The 18,275-nt window shown below is 41.2% G+C and overlaps 1 protein-coding gene and 1 long non-coding RNA gene across 7 annotated transcripts in view; one reads left to right on the top strand and one right to left on the bottom strand.

Annotated features, from left to right (window-relative positions):
* LGMN (legumain) overlaps positions 1–18,275 on the bottom strand; it is a 65,183-nt gene that overhangs the window by 5,596 nt on the left and 41,312 nt on the right. For all 6 annotated transcript variants that reach the window (XM_085896496.1, XM_085896494.1, XM_085896492.1 and 3 more), the window contains 4 exons: positions 17,005–17,123; positions 11,978–12,067; positions 9,798–10,001; positions 3,684–3,854 (listed from right to left, as the gene is read on the bottom strand). In XM_085896496.1, the coding sequence (XP_085752622.1) occupies positions 3,684–3,854; positions 9,798–10,001; positions 11,978–12,067; positions 17,005–17,123 (584 nt within the window). The remainder of the gene's footprint in view (positions 1–3,683; positions 3,855–9,797; positions 10,002–11,977; positions 12,068–17,004; positions 17,124–18,275) is intronic.
* LOC147020831 (uncharacterized) lies at positions 1,691–4,995 on the top strand. The gene is made up of 2 exons (XR_015061977.1): positions 1,691–1,796; positions 3,965–4,995. It is a non-coding gene; the product is annotated as an uncharacterized LOC147020831 (long non-coding RNA).

Raw genomic sequence — 18,275 nt, 5'->3', positions numbered from 1 at the left:
AAACACTGGAGCTCAGATGATAGCAGAGACATGTGATCATCCTCTCTTAGGGATATGACATTCCAAGCACCCACCCGAAGGGACCACCTCAGGTTAACCTGAGGAGACCACCGTCTGGTGGACGACACCTCAGCACCACCAGAATCTCCTTCAGCGAAACAACTGGTTGTATTTGCTAGTGGGGTTAGAAAATGGATATTTTGGTGACAAAGTGGTGTCAAAATGTCTTTTTCTGTGATGAAATAACCTTGTTTTATGAATACCATAGCAAGACGACCAAGCCAGTCAGCTGACCTGTCCTGATTACCATGAAGAGCATACAATCGCATGAAGTGAATGAAGATTATCAAAGGAAAGAAAAATGAAACTATTTTGTGCTTACATATCTATTAACCCATATCCAAGTGTTGGCCTAAATCACGAGTGGAAACTATAAATCAAGTAAAGCTGTCCATCATGTTCATCTACCAGAAAAAAACGAGTGATTCGACTGCGCGCAGTCGACGGGTATGCCTCCGCTCTCCCGCACAAACACTAAAGTATTGACATATTTGACCCTTGACCTTTATCATATCTGGCCCAAAATCTAATCAGTTAATTGCCCTGTCTAACCTTACCTTTGTACCAAGTTTGATGAAATTCTGTCCAATATTTCTTGAGTTAGGGCATAAACAGTGAAATTTCAGAGTTTGACCTTGATCTTTAGGCTTTATCACACCTGGCCCAAAATCTAATAACTTAATTGCCCTGTCTTACTTTACCTTTTTACCAAGTTTGATGAAATTCTGTCTTTTATTTCTTAAGTTAGTGCGTAAACAGTGAAATGTCAGAGTTTGACCTTGACCTTTACAACATCTGGCCCAAAATCTAATCACTTAATTGCCCTGTCTGACTTTACATTTGCACCAAGTTTTATGAAATTCGTCTGATATTTCTTGAGTTAGGGGTAAACAGTGAAATTTCAGAGTTTGACCTTGACCTTTATCACATCTGGCCCAAAATCTAATCACTTAATTGACCTGTCTTACTTTACATTTGTACAAAAGTTTAATGAAATTGTCTTTTATTTCTTGAGTTAGGGCGTAAACAGTGAAATTTCAGAGTACGACCTTGACCATAAGGCTTTATCACATCTAGCCCAAAATCTAATCACTTAATTGCCCTGTCTTACTTTACCTTTTTACCAAGTTTGATGAAATTCTACAATTTGCTTCTTGAGTTATCGCATAAACGAAAATGTGAACGGACGGACGGACGGACAACGCGGAAACATAATGCCTCTGGCACCCTTGGTGCGGAGGTATAAAAATATTACTGTGGCATGGTTGGCTGAGAACAAATGTACAAAGTCCTTAAAGCAATCGATAGATCAGTCGAACAATGTCACAATGGTGTTGAATATCGAGTGCAGTCCTCATCAGCTATCACAGTTAATTTTGTTCAGAACCTTTGGCCTCACCATTGTCACAGTCAAGGTTCTAATCATGTCTCGCTATCGGCCAGGGTGTCAATTCTGTGAACATTTGTGCGCGCGCACGCAGGCACGCACACACGCACACACGCACACACGCACACACGCACACACACGCACACACACGCACACACACGCACACACACGCACACACACACACACACACACACACACGCACACACGCACACACGCACACACGCACACACACAGTTGTGCATTCAACTGCAGCCTTTCTGCACTTGCAGTGCTTCACACAACCATCCTTGCATTTGCAGGACACACAAGCTCGTAGCAGGCCCAGGCTGCATCGGGTAGTGCCTTGAAGGTAATGAGCCTGTATTTCCATAATCTTATCCTCAGACTTCAGTAGGTCTGTGAAGTCATTGCAACCACTGGTGGCCATTTTGTAAGATGATTCCTTTGGCCATTAGAGGCCAAATCTGCGATGCCCCAATATCCAGATTTGTTCATTGTATATTTGTCCATCTCTGTGCAAAATTTGGTGCTTTTATCACAAATTGCACAATTGTTGTTAATATTTTGGTTATGGGGCCCAATAATTCGAATTTGCATTCTGACTGCACCCCCGGCCAGAATCCGATGAGAGCTACTGTCAAGTGTTGTAATTTCAACAACAATATCAGCACCAAGGTCGACAATTGACTGGTTTGCATCTTCAACTGGAACTTCAGGGATACCAAACATCCAGATGTTGTCTTTCCTCGAATGCTGCTTGTGACGATCCAATTGGAATATTTGAAGCTGCACCACTCTGAGTGCTGCCAAACGTTCGAGTCTCCTTTATCCTTCACCAGCACCCCCCCCCCCTCCATCAGATCAGCCATCACTTGTTTCGTGGATGCAGTAATAGCTGCAGTTATGACACTTATAATCATGGGTTGCAATGCTGACACGACTTGAGTCACGGCCTCACCCATAGCAGAACCATCGACCACTAGAGGTTCTTTAACACTGCCACCATTACACCCGCCATTGATGGAACCATTTTTGCTTTGTATAGGTTTTCCTTCAACATTCTGTCGACTTTCACAGGTGTCAACTGAACTTGTGTCGCGCTCAAACATAGCCTGGTAAATTGCACCGCTAACGAAATCGTTCAGATGCAGAAAGTACTATACTGTCAATAGAGCTTTCTGAGTCCAACCTCAGAGCTTCAAATCTCCCACCCATATCTTGCAGCTCCATGATGTTATTTTAATGCACACACCACAAATCGGCTTTAATCAAAATAGGTTATTTTGGCCAAAGTCAATGAAACTGCAGCATTTACTGCCATTGGATAATGAGCTGAGTGCAAAAAAAAAACTTATACGAATTGCAGAACTTGTTTTGCTTTCTTTTTTTTTTCACTGTGACAATGAGGACTATTTTAGTGACTATCAGCACTCGACACACTATCGTCGCCCCCAGCACACGACATATCCTAACCCTTGCCAGCCTCGTCACACCCTCATCCCTGTCACTACTCGGCACACACTCACCCTCACCCTTACCCTCACCGCTGCCACCACTCAACACACCCTCACCACCACCATCACTCAATATAGCCTGGCCACTGCTGAAGACTTTCCCCACAAACACAACCAACATTTACATACAAATTGCAAACACACTCCATTCCTTCAACCAAGATCAATACCAATTCTCAGGTGTGTCATTTTTACATACCACTGACAGCAAAGATTATCTACTGTCTGTCTTACCAATCCCCACGACTGCCCAAATCAAACATTTATCACAGTTTTAATCTTCCTCCATTCTCCTTGGTTCCAGATCAATTCACTCTCTATGGTCTCATTTCCCAGCCATTTTGTCACTGCATTTATTTACCTGCACTACCCAACGACTACTCTAATCCCAGAGTAAACAATAAAAAAACCTAACAACTACTCTCGACCAACCACGACTACGTGTAGACTTAGGACAACATAAACAAATACAATGATCCGCTAATCTACTACCAACACCACTGCAACCATAAGTAACAACAAATGAATCGCACTTTAAGCAAACGCAATAAATTCGCCAAAAACCACAAATATCACATCCTATTTTGTAAAGAGTGCTGTATTTTACCAACTGATATGTCAGAAATCTCATGAGCTAAAGCAGATGCAAAATGTGAGTTCTTGATAGCATCTCTTTGTCGTGGGTAGTAAGATGTAATTATATCGGGAGAGGACCACGATACCTTTGGCACGTTCCAGTTAAAGCAGAGTCTTTTAAAAGCCACCACCACAGCCTCATAGCAGGTGTGTTGGCTGAGCAGGCTCTGTGCATTCAGTACTCTGATCTTCTGTTTTTCTGAGTAAGTTGCCATCTTTGCGATCTTCTGCACAACAAGCTCCATCAACTGCCGGATCTAGAAAAACAAAAGGGACCAGAATTGACAATTGAACAGTTGGAAGGTCAGAATTAACTTTCACCCAAAAGGGTGTATTGGTATAAATTGAGCTCTTCTCCCTCTCTCAGGTGCGATTTCAGGGCTGGAAGGATGCCCTAGACTCCTAGAGGTATGCACATTGTCCTCTGAGCCATCATCGAGCCGACGTTGAAGTTTCGGCCCAACTACATACTGTCATCCTGGGTGCCTCACAGGCAGGGCGAGGCATCAACATGTGTGGGAGTCCAGTTTGCCAGCATTACTTGGTGGACGTTAAAGACCCCACGGCGTCCTTCGTGAAGAGTATGTGAGTAATCGCCGATACCCTGGACAAATTACAAATTCCTATTATAACCTTCAGAGAGTATTGTATTAGCGGCAGAGCCGCAACCTCAGCCGATGATTCTCGCAGCTTTGTGCTGGATGATGATGATGATCATGATGATGAAGATTACGAAGAAGGTGACATCTCCTGATTGGGTGTATAAAAGTGGGACGAGGATTTCCTAGAACTGATAGTACTTACGCTCACACAGGTTGCAATTTGGATTTTTGTTTTTTTTGTCAGATGTACGAGGATAGTATTACTTTGAGAAATTTCCAGGTAAAATTTCCTTTGAGAATTTTTTTAGAAAAATAAAAGTTCCGTTACGGTCTCAGCATTCCAGTTGGGGATTGGTTAACGCGTCCTGAAATCTGTCATCCAGTGTTCTGTTGGGTTTATGTTCAAGTATTCCTGTAGCACAAATTTAGAGCCAGATGATTTTTCCATGATCATGGAAAACGAACAGAATTGGTGACTTCAAAAGGAAAACTGAATGTGACATGGAAAAAAAAAATTAAATGTTTTAAAATCAGACAAATTTCTTTAAAAAGGTCAAGATTGGGTCAAATTAGTTAAATCAAGACAGGTTCCTCCTGATAACTCAATCTTTGTCTATTGTATTTGACTTCCTTCTGATAGTACAATGCTGTATTTGGTCAGTTATTTGATTACAAATAAACAACTCATTACACAGTATTGTCTTATTTTGTGTGCGATTCTCCAGACACCTTTCCCACAGTGTGATTATGAAAAGCAGTAAAAAAAAAAAAAAAAAAAAAAAAAAATAGATATATATATATATAATATATATATAAAAAGGAAATACCGCAATTCAATGCACGAGGAATACCCTCGATACCCGGAGTGTGAGCTCGGCTAATTGCTGCGCTCGTGTCAATTGCAACTCCTTTGGAAGAGCGTCACTGTGAATCTCGATCGACTGATGGCACTAAACACCGCACTGAATAAAATTCTATCTCACAAACTCGAGAGCCCAGTCAAAGTGAAATTTGATTCGAAATTTGCCCCAATTTGTTGAAAATATGATTGCAGGCAAAAACAAAATTTTCGCATGCATGCAACTTTGAAGAAACTTTTATTATTTTTTTAACGGAATAAAATCATCGCAATACAGAGGAGTTTGTCAACAACAACAACAACAACAAAAAAAAAACACCTGCTGCGTTTTTATCAATGTACATAATGCCACGTCTGCATACTTCCTTTGCAGGTGAGAAAACAAGGATATTATGTTCGGATTAATTCAGTATAAAGTGCCGCATTCCATAGAACCAGTTTCCACATTTTTGTCATCTGCTGTTTATAATTTTATCTTCATTTCATTACTGTTTATCCGAGGGACAGCAAACACATTGATGCATCGCCCTGCCTGCGAAGCGCTAATCCGACAATTAACAGTCTGGCCAGAAATCAAACCCAGACTGGACAGCTCAAAGCTAATGACATGACATGTACACATTGTTGGAATTATTGTGGTTTAAAAAACAAAACACGTTTCAACAGCCAAGGCAATTACACCTCTGGCTGCATGCAATAGGTGTCTGACAAAAATATTTGAAATTATTATTTTTTTTTTTTTAACAGGATAAAAGGATGAAACGGTGAATGGTCATGTGTGAAAATTAAAACTGTACCTGGATCAAACTGCACAAACAATCAACGGCTTAAACTGTAAACAAACAATGGTATAAGCATTGGATTATTTGTGAGCAGCTGATGGATAAACCACTGAACACAGGTTCATTACTAACAAGGATATGATTGAGTATCTGACGGATTAAATTGTAAGCAACCCATGGATTGTTGCATAAGGATCAAACAACTAGTGGATTAAAAACCCTTTGTTCGCCACTTTATTAACTCTGCCACCAAAGAAGGATGGAGATTTTTTTTTCACCCGTTTGTCTGTCTGTCTGTTTGTAAGCAGGCTATCTCAAAAAGTTATCCACAAATTTGGATGAAACTTGGTGGGCAGGTTGGGTGTGAAAGGACAAATTGATTTGATTTTGGTGAACATCCGGATCCGGATCCGAGAATTATTAAAGTTGTTCTTCACCATTGAGAGGTCGGGCCAAAAACAATATATATCACAAAATCTCAAAAAAGCTATGGACGGATTTGGACAAAATTTGGTGGACGAGTTGGGTAGGTGACAAGACCAAGCCGATTAGATTTTAGCTAAGGTACAGATGCAGATCCGGCCGACCTGTGGGAAACAAAACATAAACCGTTCAGCTTGGTGGAGGTATGCGCTCCACCGAGTGCTGTTCAAGTTGTAGAAGTACTGTCTGTACCACTGGTCGTTGAGCAGGGCATTGGAATCAGTCAGAAATAATATTTCCAGATGTAGGCATTCTTAAGGGACATCTTAAAGAACATGGGATTATTAAAATATACATGTACATGTCAAGTTTATATTTGGAGGCATAAATCAAGGTTTATATTTCGCTTGATACATTTTAATAAGCTCCCTATGGGGAACACAGGTGATTTTTCGTGACGTCATCGGTGAAGCGGTATGCCGGTGAAAATTCATCAAGTAGAATGCTGCATGGGAAAAATCTGAAATTTCTTGAGCGTCATCTACTAGTACATATAAATTCACCGTAGAAAAAATTTATTGTTACGTCATCGGTGACGTGGTTCGGCAGCCATCTTGTTTTGAATTTAAAAAAAAAAAAAAAATCTTCTCCAGAACGTCTGGACAGATTGTGGCGAAACTTTACACATATATTCCCCATGACATCCTTTTACAAGTTTGTTAATTTCTTAATGATAGGTCACATGGTTTGGCAGCCATATTGAAATTACCCTAAAACCTTCAAACTTCTTCTCCAGAACGGCTGATCAGATCAAGGGGAATCGTCACAAGTCTATTCTGCACGGGTAGTTTTGTTGATTACGATTATAATCTGCAACATTGCATGATTATAAGTTTGTTAATGAATAATTGATAGGTCACATGGTTTGGCAGCCATGTTGGATTTAAGAAAAATATTAAATAATGTTTTCTTTGGAACTACTTCATCTATCGAAGCGAAAATTTGCAACTATCATCTTCCATCATTTCTGCATACATAGTAAAAAAATTATGACATCACAAGTCACATGGTTTGGTGGCCATGTTGGATAAAAAAATGCACCCCATCCGATTTACACGAAACTTCACACACATATTCCAGTCCACTATTGGAAGCAGAATTTAAATTTATGATGTCATAGGTCACATGGTTCATCAGTCATCTTGGATTGAAATTTAATTAATTTTAAAATTCTTCTTCTCCAGAACGGCTGGACAGATTGAGGCAAAAATTCAATCACACTTTCCACAACACATCCTTTCACACGTTTGATAATTTCTAATTGATAGGTCACATGGTTTGGTGGCCATATTGAATTTACCCTAAAACCTTCAAACATCTTCTTCTCCAGAACGGCTGGACAGATTGAGGCAAAATTTCACAAACACACTTTCCCCAAGACATCCTTTCACAAATTTGATAATTTCTAATTGATAGGTCACATGGTTTGGTGGCCATATTGAATTTACCCTAAAACCTTCAAACATCTTCTCCAGAACAGCTGGACAGATTGAGGCAAAATTTCACAAACACACTTTCCCCAAGACATCCTTTCACAAATTTGATAATTTCTAATTGATAGGTCACATGGTTTGGTGGCCATATTGAATTTACCCTAAAACCTTAAAACATCTCCAGAACGGCTGGTCAGATCAAGGGGAAACTTCACAAACGTATTGCACACGAGCAGTGAATATAAGTTTGTTAATTTCTAATTGATAGGTCACATGGTTTGGCAGCCATGTTGGATTTAAGAAAAATATTAAATAACGTTTTCTCTGGAAATGCTTAATTCATCGAAGCGAACATTTGCAACTGCCATCTTCCATCATGTCTGCATACATGGTAAAAATGACGTCACACATCACATGGTTTGGCGGCGATGTTGGATTGAAGGATAAATATTAATTAATGTTTACTCTGGAACCACTGCTTCTATATATGCAAAACTTCACAATTATAATTTAGCCGACACGAGAAAGGTGGATTTAAAGTTTCAACACGAATAGCCACAGGGTTTGGCAGCCAGAATTATTTAATTATTTGAATCAGAACTTTTTCGATTTTTTTTTTCCAGAAGGCTCACTTGGCTGCACATGCATGCGTTTGAGGGTACAGGAATAGCAATTCAATTGAAGCCAACGATGTCCCCAGGAAAAAGGGCTAACTGCATCTGTCAGAACGAGATTGAACCCTTTGTGCTTCCCAGTTCATAATCATCTGTCCCACGCTGTCCTGAAGCGAGGCTGCATTTGTATCACTATTAAAGAATGTTTTCTCTGCAACCACTTATCCTATCGAAGGGAAACTTTGCAACTATCATACAAGTCTCACATTGTATCAAAGGCGGACTTCTGGGTACCCAGTCATCACTGCCAGCAGTTATAAAGTGGCAGTTCTAGTTGTTATTGTAATTCCCTTAATATAATTGATGCATAATTCACTATTTTGATGCACAACGACCCCAAACTTATCTTATGAGGGAATGTTTAATGAGTGGGTGGAGCAATTATGAGTACTGCAGAGGAAGTGAAACTGCACAACTACTGTTATTAACGTTTTCAAGCTTTCATAGCACAAACGACTCGAGGTTATAATGTATAAATGATATTAAGAAAATTACAATAAGAATGGCTGGACTTCCCAAAAGTTTGGGTTAGTTATGTTAATTTGTAGTTATGTTCTTTTCAAGAGTTTCCTTTACGTGTTGAGTCATCGTATCGACAATTAATTTTGACTGCAAACTGCTCGGGTGTTTGTGTGCGGGGCGAAAGACTCCATGGCAGGAGTTTGAGCCTTGTTTACCACCCCATTAGGATTGTCTTCCGTTCAAGTCCTCAGCATCATCCCGAATCAGCCCTTCAACCTCGATTCGGTCGGTTAAAATGGGCCAGCAGGGGCACGTGTGCCTCCACATGCAGCAGTTACACTTGGACGCATACGTGCCCCTACCCCCAATCAGCAAGAACACAAACTACAACAACAACTTCCACTCCCAGAATCCACAGCACCGAAAAGCCATTTAGTCCCATCTTTCATCCCACCTCTCAGAGGGCCCTGGGCTGTCGTCCATTCTTTACAAGCACTGTAACTTATGGGTGCCACACAATCCATACCATGCAGCTTGGCAAAATGGCTTTGCATGATTGCCAATGGGAGATAAAACTTGACCTGCCTGGATTGTGGTTTAAACAAACTTTATGACGACGACGAGATTGATGGACGGTACATTTCTACACAACAGAGAAATTTATTGTGGAGTCGAAACCCAAGATTTGCATATGACGTGCAATATGTGCATATGATCTGCATTTGCTCATCAGAGGAGTGCTTCATCTGGGGATAACATGGAACTGTAGCCCCAATGAGACTTCCCTCACCATTTGATTCCAACAGATGATCTCAATGCATTATTATCAAATATAATCATGATTATCAAGAGGTAAATTACAATATTACTAGATTTTTGTAAAACTAAGCGTTATGAAGGATTACCTCGATAAGTGCCTGTAGTTTTTTTCGAATGTTTCTGGCCTGGCTCTCATTTTGTGCCTTCTGCAGTTGCCGACTAAGAATAACAAAAGGGACATCGGGTGAAGGAACTGCATCTCTAAACGTATTGTGGGATACAGCCTGCCGAGCTCCGATTGGGACAGTGTCGTTGCCTTGAAATTCGATAATCTTCATGTGACTAATGCTCTGGAAAACAAAGAGATAATGTACAAGTCACAATTATGAATGGTTGGTAAGCTCACTGTAGTTCTAATCCAACAGCTGATGCAAGATAATAAAAGCTAAAAGGTGAACATACAGCATACAGTGGGGTGCAAATGTACGAGTCCAGGAGGAAATTTATTAAGAGGCGTGATGAAAAAATAAATTATTGAAATATCAAAACAAAAGCACTTTCATGGGAATTTCATGATCTCAAGAATATAACACTTATTGTCCCCCACCACTCTGACAAGGTCAGAGACGGGGAAAATTAAAATGAGCTCCAACCGAACGACCATCTGTCCATGTATGTTTGTGTATACTGTATATTTAAAACGTGATATTTCAAAAACCGTTCAACATTTAAATTTCATATTGCAGATATCTATTCCTCATGATATTATCTCAACCTGATTAGATCACGGCTGTGATTGGATGAATTCTGCTGCCATGGCAACCATCTCAGTAACTTGGCTTGTGTACACGATATTTCAAAAAACATTCAGAATTTAGCTTTCATATTACATATCTATTCCTCATACCACCCAAAAGGTGGGGGGCCGAAAGTATTACCTCTGTTATAATAGGTGTGTGTGGTGTGTGTGTTAATTGTTTAATATATCTTCTTCTTCTTCTTCTTCTTTCGGCTGCTCCCGTTAGGGGTCGCCACAGCGGATCATCCGTATGATCCGCATACTGATTTGGCACATGTTTTACGCCGGATGCCCTTCCTGACGCAACCCTGGTCACCTCTTACGACACAGGGATATGGTACACCTATTTTAACCGGGGTATAACCCGGCCCAGTACACTGGTACTCACTTCGCCGACCTCGGAAGGATGACAGGCTGAGTCAACCCCCTAGTGTATTAATTCAGTGGCCCAACGGGGCTTGAACTCAGGACCTTTTGGATCCCAAGCCGCTGCCCTAACCACTGCGCCAACACCAGGCTCAATTGTTTAATATATCACTGGTTAAATTCATACATGGAAACAATCAACATATACTGTCATTGCAAATGGATGTAGGGTTGGACAGACAACAAGCAATATTCAGAGAAATATGTAGGTATGGTTTCACATGATAATCTCGTGACCATCCCTACCTTGCTTACCTTCTTTTTGGCACGTCATCCCTAAATCCTTTTATATTTTGAAAAAAAGTTTTTTGTTATCTGAAAATACATAAATTGAGCCCCAAACTTGATGAGGTAGCATGCCACAGGTCGAGTCCTATAACAGCAAGTGCTGCACAAACTGTCAGTAACAAGCGTCATCACCCACACTAATGCACGGTCTCTCTGCTGTGCTAATCACCACTTCGAAGTGGGGTTCCGGTCAGGCATGATAAATTAAACAGAAAGTGAATATCTGACCCTGAATGCAACATGACATTCATGTCTCACACAATTAAACCATAAATAGGTGTCAGCGCCATGTCGCATTCAGGGTCAGAGATTCACTTTCTGTTTAAAATAAATAAATAAATTAACTGCGCACACACACACACACACACACACACACACACACACACACACACACACACACACACACACACACACACACACACACACACACACACACGCACACGCACACGCACACGCACACGCACACACGCACACGCACACCAATTTTAAAGAATAGCACTTTGCTGTGCTAAACCAGATGAGTGTTGCCACGATTCTTGAAGAACACACAATAGGTTGTCTGATATACTTTGTGGATGATAATGAAACTCCTTCTTTTGAGAATATTATCAACTCTACAGCTTGCCATCAATTTCCTTTACTTGTACAATGAAAGGGAGGGGCAGGGCTAAAGGAGGAGTAAGAAGATATATTACAAGAGGGTCGGGGGTAGGAAAAGGGAAAGAAACACAAGAAATTCGGGAAAAGTAGGAGGAAGAGGGTTATGGTGTCGGGGAAAAAGGAGGCAAGAGTGGAAGAGAGAGGGAGGGTTACCCGATCTCCATATTGCTTCACGTGACTTGTGTTGGTCTCCTCTTTGACAATTACAAACTGCTTGTGCAGACTCTCAGACAAAAGGTCCTCCTGCAAGAAATACGACAATGATGTGAGCGGCTTTTCAAAAACAATGTTAGCACACAGTAAAACCAGAGTTGGTGTCAAAGCCACCCAATGCTCGCCTGTTTATACATTTATCGTTTTTAAAAGACTCGTCTAATAATTAATATTTTTTATAAAGCATTGCAGTGGTCTGATCCAAATAATTTTAAAGCAATATATGTATTTGTATATTGTAATCAGTAACAAGAGCGCAAGTGAGCACAATATATGCCCGAATAAGAAGGTATATACAGAATTGTGTTACGACCGTGGAAAACAGCATCCTGGTTGCCATGGCAACCACTTTAGATGACGAACGTATGTCACAACACACCGTCTCCACAGTCTGTACCTATGTACCAAATATGAAACGTGAAAGTTGAAAACTTTGGGAGTTAGAGTGCGGACAGGAACGAACGGACGGACGAACGGACGAACGGACAGACGACCGGTATCACATAATACGCTACGATATATATATATATATATATATATATATATATATATATATATATATATATATATATATATATATATATATATATATATATATATATACATATATATACATATATATATATACATACATTTCTATCGGGCGTATAAAAAATAGTGTGGTAGATAAAAACATTAGAAAGGAAAAAATAACTTGCACCAAAAACTTTAACATTTTCACGCTCACGCCGGGGCTATCGCTATAGTTCTCTGTTCTTCGAACAGGCGAGTTAAACACAACATTTTACCACACGGATGAAGTGAAAAGCAGGGTTAAGCAACTGGTTCACTTTGTCTGTCACTGTGTCTACAAACGTCGGTTTATGATCGAGGAACTACTTAATTTCAAATTAATGTTATATTTTGAACACGAATCGGACACACAATTGTTTTTTTACTGTCTGCCTGTCAATGAGTCAAATAAAATGGAAAATCATTCCAAACAGGAAACTTAGTTTTTAAGGTTGTTATGAAGGACACAAACAACAGGCATGAAGATGTAACCTGTTAAATAAGGTGGTGTAAAAGATGCTGCATCATTGGCGGTAAACTTCCGAAATGGCGGTAGACTAAACATCAATGGCGGCGGTAAACTTTGTGTGCATAAATTAATTATCAAGATGTAAAAAAAATTATTCAAAGGATACAATGCCGAACGATTCTTTTCAATTATTTTGATGAACTTTCCACTTTTCAATAATAAAAGTCACCAAAGATTTTCACATCACCGGATCAAGAATGTCCCTGCGGTGGAGATGAACATTAGCAGTTTGATATCCCAATGTTCACAACTCAAACATCTAAATGGAATTGCATGGAGGACATGCTGATTGTTCATTTACCCACTGCAATAATTTTTTACTTTTCTCTATTCTCCTGGTGTTGGTTGGTGTTGACTGGAGCCTGGTGTTAGCTTAATAGTTAGGGTGGTGGGCTTTGGATCCCACTCAGCTGTTTAATTAATACCAAGTGGGGTTAACTCGGCCTGTCATCCTTCCGAGGTCGGCAAAATGAGTGCCAGCTTTCTGGTATCCTGCGTCGGAGTGGTGACCCGTCCAGGATTGTGCCCAATAGCCAAGGAGACTGCTTAAGCAGCACCAACGCTCTGCACAGAGTATGGTCCCAATCTCCTCCTCTCCTACATTCTCCAAATCCAATGATTTCCCGATAATGTGGTCGAGTTCTTCTGACAGGGCTGTTGCATTTTCTTCACCTAAAAAGCTGCCTCGATTATACGTACATAGTTACAGTTTCAAACAGGAGTCTTTTCATGCCTAGTGATTCTTAACACCATCTGCTGTATTTTCAACCTGATGGGTCTTGAGATTAGTTAAGTGAGATCTTCTGAGGACTAAGTCATTTTTTCAGATTGAAACATGTCGTATTGAAGTGTATTGACATACTCATCATGCTTGTCAATATGGATTGCCAAGGGAACTTTCTTCGTCTGGCATCTACGCCGTTAGCTTCATTGTGTGGAAGACTCTGCTGACAATGGCATGGTGACAATACCACTGGAATCGTACATACATATTTGTTTGCTCTGTTTGTGTGCTTACACATTATGTAAGTATACGAACCGTGCTTCCCCATTGTCTCGGGTCGCTCACCTGCATTTGATTTTTTCATTCATGCATTTTCATTTATTTATATTGTTACGGATCTGGAAACCATTTGCATTCAACATACAGATGTCCCAAAAGTCAGTTATGTTGTTAAGTATGTGTGTAGTCAGATCCCTTCCTTTTGTCTATAGTGGGAGAATCAAAGGCGTGCGTTGCGGTTTCTTTTTAGTTAGGTTATTAAATCTTTATATCCAATGAACCCTCCAACAAACAACCAATAACCATTCCATTCCCCATCACGATCCACTACCCACCTGCTGTCTACAAGCACTCTGACTTGCAGCCGTTCCTTGCCGCTTCCAACAACGTTCCTTCCACAAACGTTGTAACTCTTGCATGACTGCCTGTGCAACATTGATACTGTTACTCGTCAAGTATGAACCCGCGTGGAAGACTGGCTGGGGTTTCCTGGCAGGGGCCATTGCAGCGTTGATACTGTTACTCGTCGAGTGTGGGCCGGCGTGGAGGAGTGGCTGGGGTTTCCCGGCAGGGGCCAAGGCCTCATCCCGGAAAGGTGGGCCGTAGGACCTGTCCAATCAGAGGCGTACAGCGAGGTGTGTTCACCAAGGCCCCTCCCCGCTGAGGGAGGACAATAAATTCCCGAGCACTCTCTGAGAGAGGTGATCTTTTTGAGGTCTTGGAGGGTCTTTTAAAAGTTCTTTTGAAGAATTTTTGGTGGGCGTCGAGGCGGCGAACGTGTCTCTGCTGGCCCTCGACGAGAAAGGGAAGAGCGACCCCGACCCCCCTCCGTGGACCCCGGCCATTCACCATCCGAGCTCCACCACGAACCTCGAGTCCCACACGTGCGAATGGGAACCAAACCAGCTGCCATTGTCAGGTGCCGCATCGCGGAGCATGCCCTTCCTCCGACGGTCAGGTACACCACCGAACTCTGGCCCCCAGCTTGTCTCTCTCCACGGCTGCGAGGGTCCAATAAAGACTCTGGGTTTCTTTTCATTTTGTGTGCGTCTCTGCGTGTGGGCCAGTCTTTAAGTAGAACTGAATAAGTGTTTTTTGATCATTGTAAATACTTATTGCATATTCGCGTTAAGTCTTGCTTTGTGTCTTCATTTACTGTAAATAAAACTTGTTGGAAATGTTCCCAGTTCGTTTCCATCCCTTCTTGAATTGGTTCAACATGGTTCGGATCTGAGTTGAGGTGGGGTTTTATCCCTGATAATCCGTTCATTCCAGCCGGCACGGCTTTGGCAGTTTCTGCTCGGCTGCACCCGAACATGAGTTGGTAGTCGATAGTTGGAACTCTACCGCAGTCGGTAGAGTGACCCGGTTCAAGCAAGACGTGCCGAGGGTGTGGTTTCCCCGGTAGTCAAAATCGCGTAGTTAATTAGGTAAATTGGTTATAGACAAATAGACCCTACGTTACGCAGTTGAGATATTGGCGTCCACAGTCGGTTAGGCGACCCGCCGGCTCACGGAGTTATCCGAGCGATGGCCTACAATTCCGGGGAGTTTGGTGGGAGATGACAGGCTTTCCCCACCTCGTGGTCATTCTCGCCACCGACCCCCGGCCCACAACAATATTTTCATTTACAGATGCTTTCCGACGGTTCTGTAATTTTTCCTGGTGGATCGGCTTCGATGTCCGTCGGCACACAAAATTACCGTGCTTCCCCATTGTCTCACGTCGCTCACCTGAATTTTTTTTTCATATATTTAAATTTTCATTTCTGGATGTTGTCTGACGATTCTGTGAAATTTTCCGGCGTACCGGCTTCGATACCAGTCAGTCAGTGAGTCAGTGGTTAGAAAGAGCTTTATATATTAGATCTTCTCCACCAGTCTGTCTATCTGTCTGTCTGTTCAGGGCGGAGTAGCAAATTAAATCGCTGCCATTTTGTTCGCTCCGTATTGTTTCAGGCTTCAGAAGCCTTTTTGTAAGGCTCGTGCTGCCTTCTGCCTCTCTCACAGCTTTATCTTAACTCTAATTCGACATACGATTTCATTTTTTACCATCGCTAAGAGGGTTGAAGACTTGGTTTCAGAAAATGGAGAGGAAATCAGATGAAAAATTATGTTTTAAGGAAAACTCATATTAATAGCAATATTAAATGCATCTGGTTTAGTGCGATGCTTTCTGACCCTATCACGATTGTACTCCGTGATCATTGCTGTGTTCTTTAAAGTTATATGAAATGATGTTGCTGGAGAACGTGATGCGATGATGATCGACCGGAAGGATACGGGAGTGAGGAAGAAGAAGAGTGAGAGAAGCATTGCTTGCCGGGGATTGTGCTGCAGTTGACACAAAATACACCATAATACAGAGATGGTCATTCATTGACGAATAATAAGGATGTTTCAAAGTAAGACAACATCAAACTCGGTGATTGTGGTGACACGATATTAAATATGTAATAATCGATGTAAGAATGTCCGTTTACTTTTATGTGCTGGAGGAGGAGGACAGAGAGTAAGGGTTTAATAGGTGGGACAATGTTGGGTGGGGGAGGTTGAGAACTTTCGGGGGGTGGGGGTGGGTCGGAGGGAGTGAACAGTTGTGGTGGGGGGAATGTAGGGGTTTGAAGGCTTGGAGTGATGAGGGGATTGAAGCCTTCATGTTGGGAGGGGGAGGTTGATGACTTAGGGTTTGGGGGGGGCATTGAGGACCTGAAGTAACATTTTACATTGTGCGGATGTTGCACGGGTCCCTGCAAGAAAATCTTAAAAGAGTTATCGGGGCAATAAAGCGAGAGCACAAGGGTAAGGTAGAGATCCATTACTGTGGATCTGGAAAACTGTTTTACTTATTTTCTTGAAGTGAGTCAAAAAGTTACACCATACCTGGTCACTATCCTCCATCCAGCTCACACTGTACACATCTCCAAGGTACGTGTCACGCTTCTCATCATAGTAACATGCATAGCTCGATTCATGTGGATTTGATGCAGTTGTGGAAAACACTGCAAGAAGAACGGGGAACACCCATATAATTGTTTAATATGACACTGACAAGTGGTTGAAATTCCATGAACTGTAAATAACTCTGTTTCAAACCATTTAATGGTCATCTACATATTATGTATGCAGAGAATGGAAGGAGGGGGTTGGGGGGTGGGGTGGAATGTGAAAAATAAGGATAGCACATGGTCCATGCCAATACCAGGTCATACACGGTAATTCTTCACAAGTCAGCTGCATTCAAAAACATTTTTTTCTGGTTGATGGAACCTTTTGCCTCTCTCCAGCACAGGGTTTCTTTTGAAAACAGGATGCACATTAAAATTTAGAGTACAATGTAAAAGAGCTCTGGATTGTATATTTATATACCCTATCATTATTTAATGTTGACTACATTACTGTGTAGGCTAATAATTAAAAATAAAAGTATGCGACTTGTTTACACACTGATCCTTCTGAAGCATGTGGACACGTTTTAGCTTGGTTAGTTTATTCTTGTTTGTCTTTTATTCCTAAGTGAAACGATGCACCTGTTTATTCAAGATTAAATGTTGTTATTATAGAGAAGTGCATTTACAGCTGGGTATGACCATTTGTGTTCTTGCATCCGGAGTGGGAATCTCGAAGCTCCTCCGTTGTCCTCATTGACAGAAATGGTGAGTAAAACAAGTCATGACTGTGGTGTCCAACCCTACTTCTAGTTACCATTGAGAGAATATATAAACACTACCGGTCGAGAGTTTTAGAACACCCCTATGTTGCCAGTTTTTACTGAAATGTAAGCAGTTTAATGTTTCAATGTTCTCTAAAATTAAAGCATAGAACAAATAAACAATTGCAGATAAAAAATAAATCATGGAATCGTTTTGTTAAACAATATTTAATCTAAATTTTTGACTCTAATCAAAGTAGCCACCTTTTGCAGATATAACAGCTGAACATACTCGTGGCATTCTTTCCACAATGGAAATCAAATATTGTTTGGAAAGTTCTTCCCAACACTGTTGCAGAAGTTCCCACAAATGTGTTGCACTTGTAGGTTGCTTTGCTTTCACCCTTCTGTCCAGTTCATCCCAAACCAGCTCGATGGGGTTTAAGTCTGGAGAGTGTGCTGGCCATTCCATGATTTGAAGCCTACCGTCTTGTTCTTTTCT

Source organism: Eptatretus burgeri, chromosome 9 (assembly GCF_056783735.1).
Source record: "Eptatretus burgeri isolate ZD-2024b chromosome 9, Ebu_testis_v1, whole genome shotgun sequence".
NCBI lineage: Eukaryota > Metazoa > Chordata > Myxini > Myxiniformes > Myxinidae > Eptatretus > Eptatretus burgeri.
Note: the sequence above shows the minus strand (reverse complement) of the source record. Positions and strands in the feature narration are given on the sequence as shown.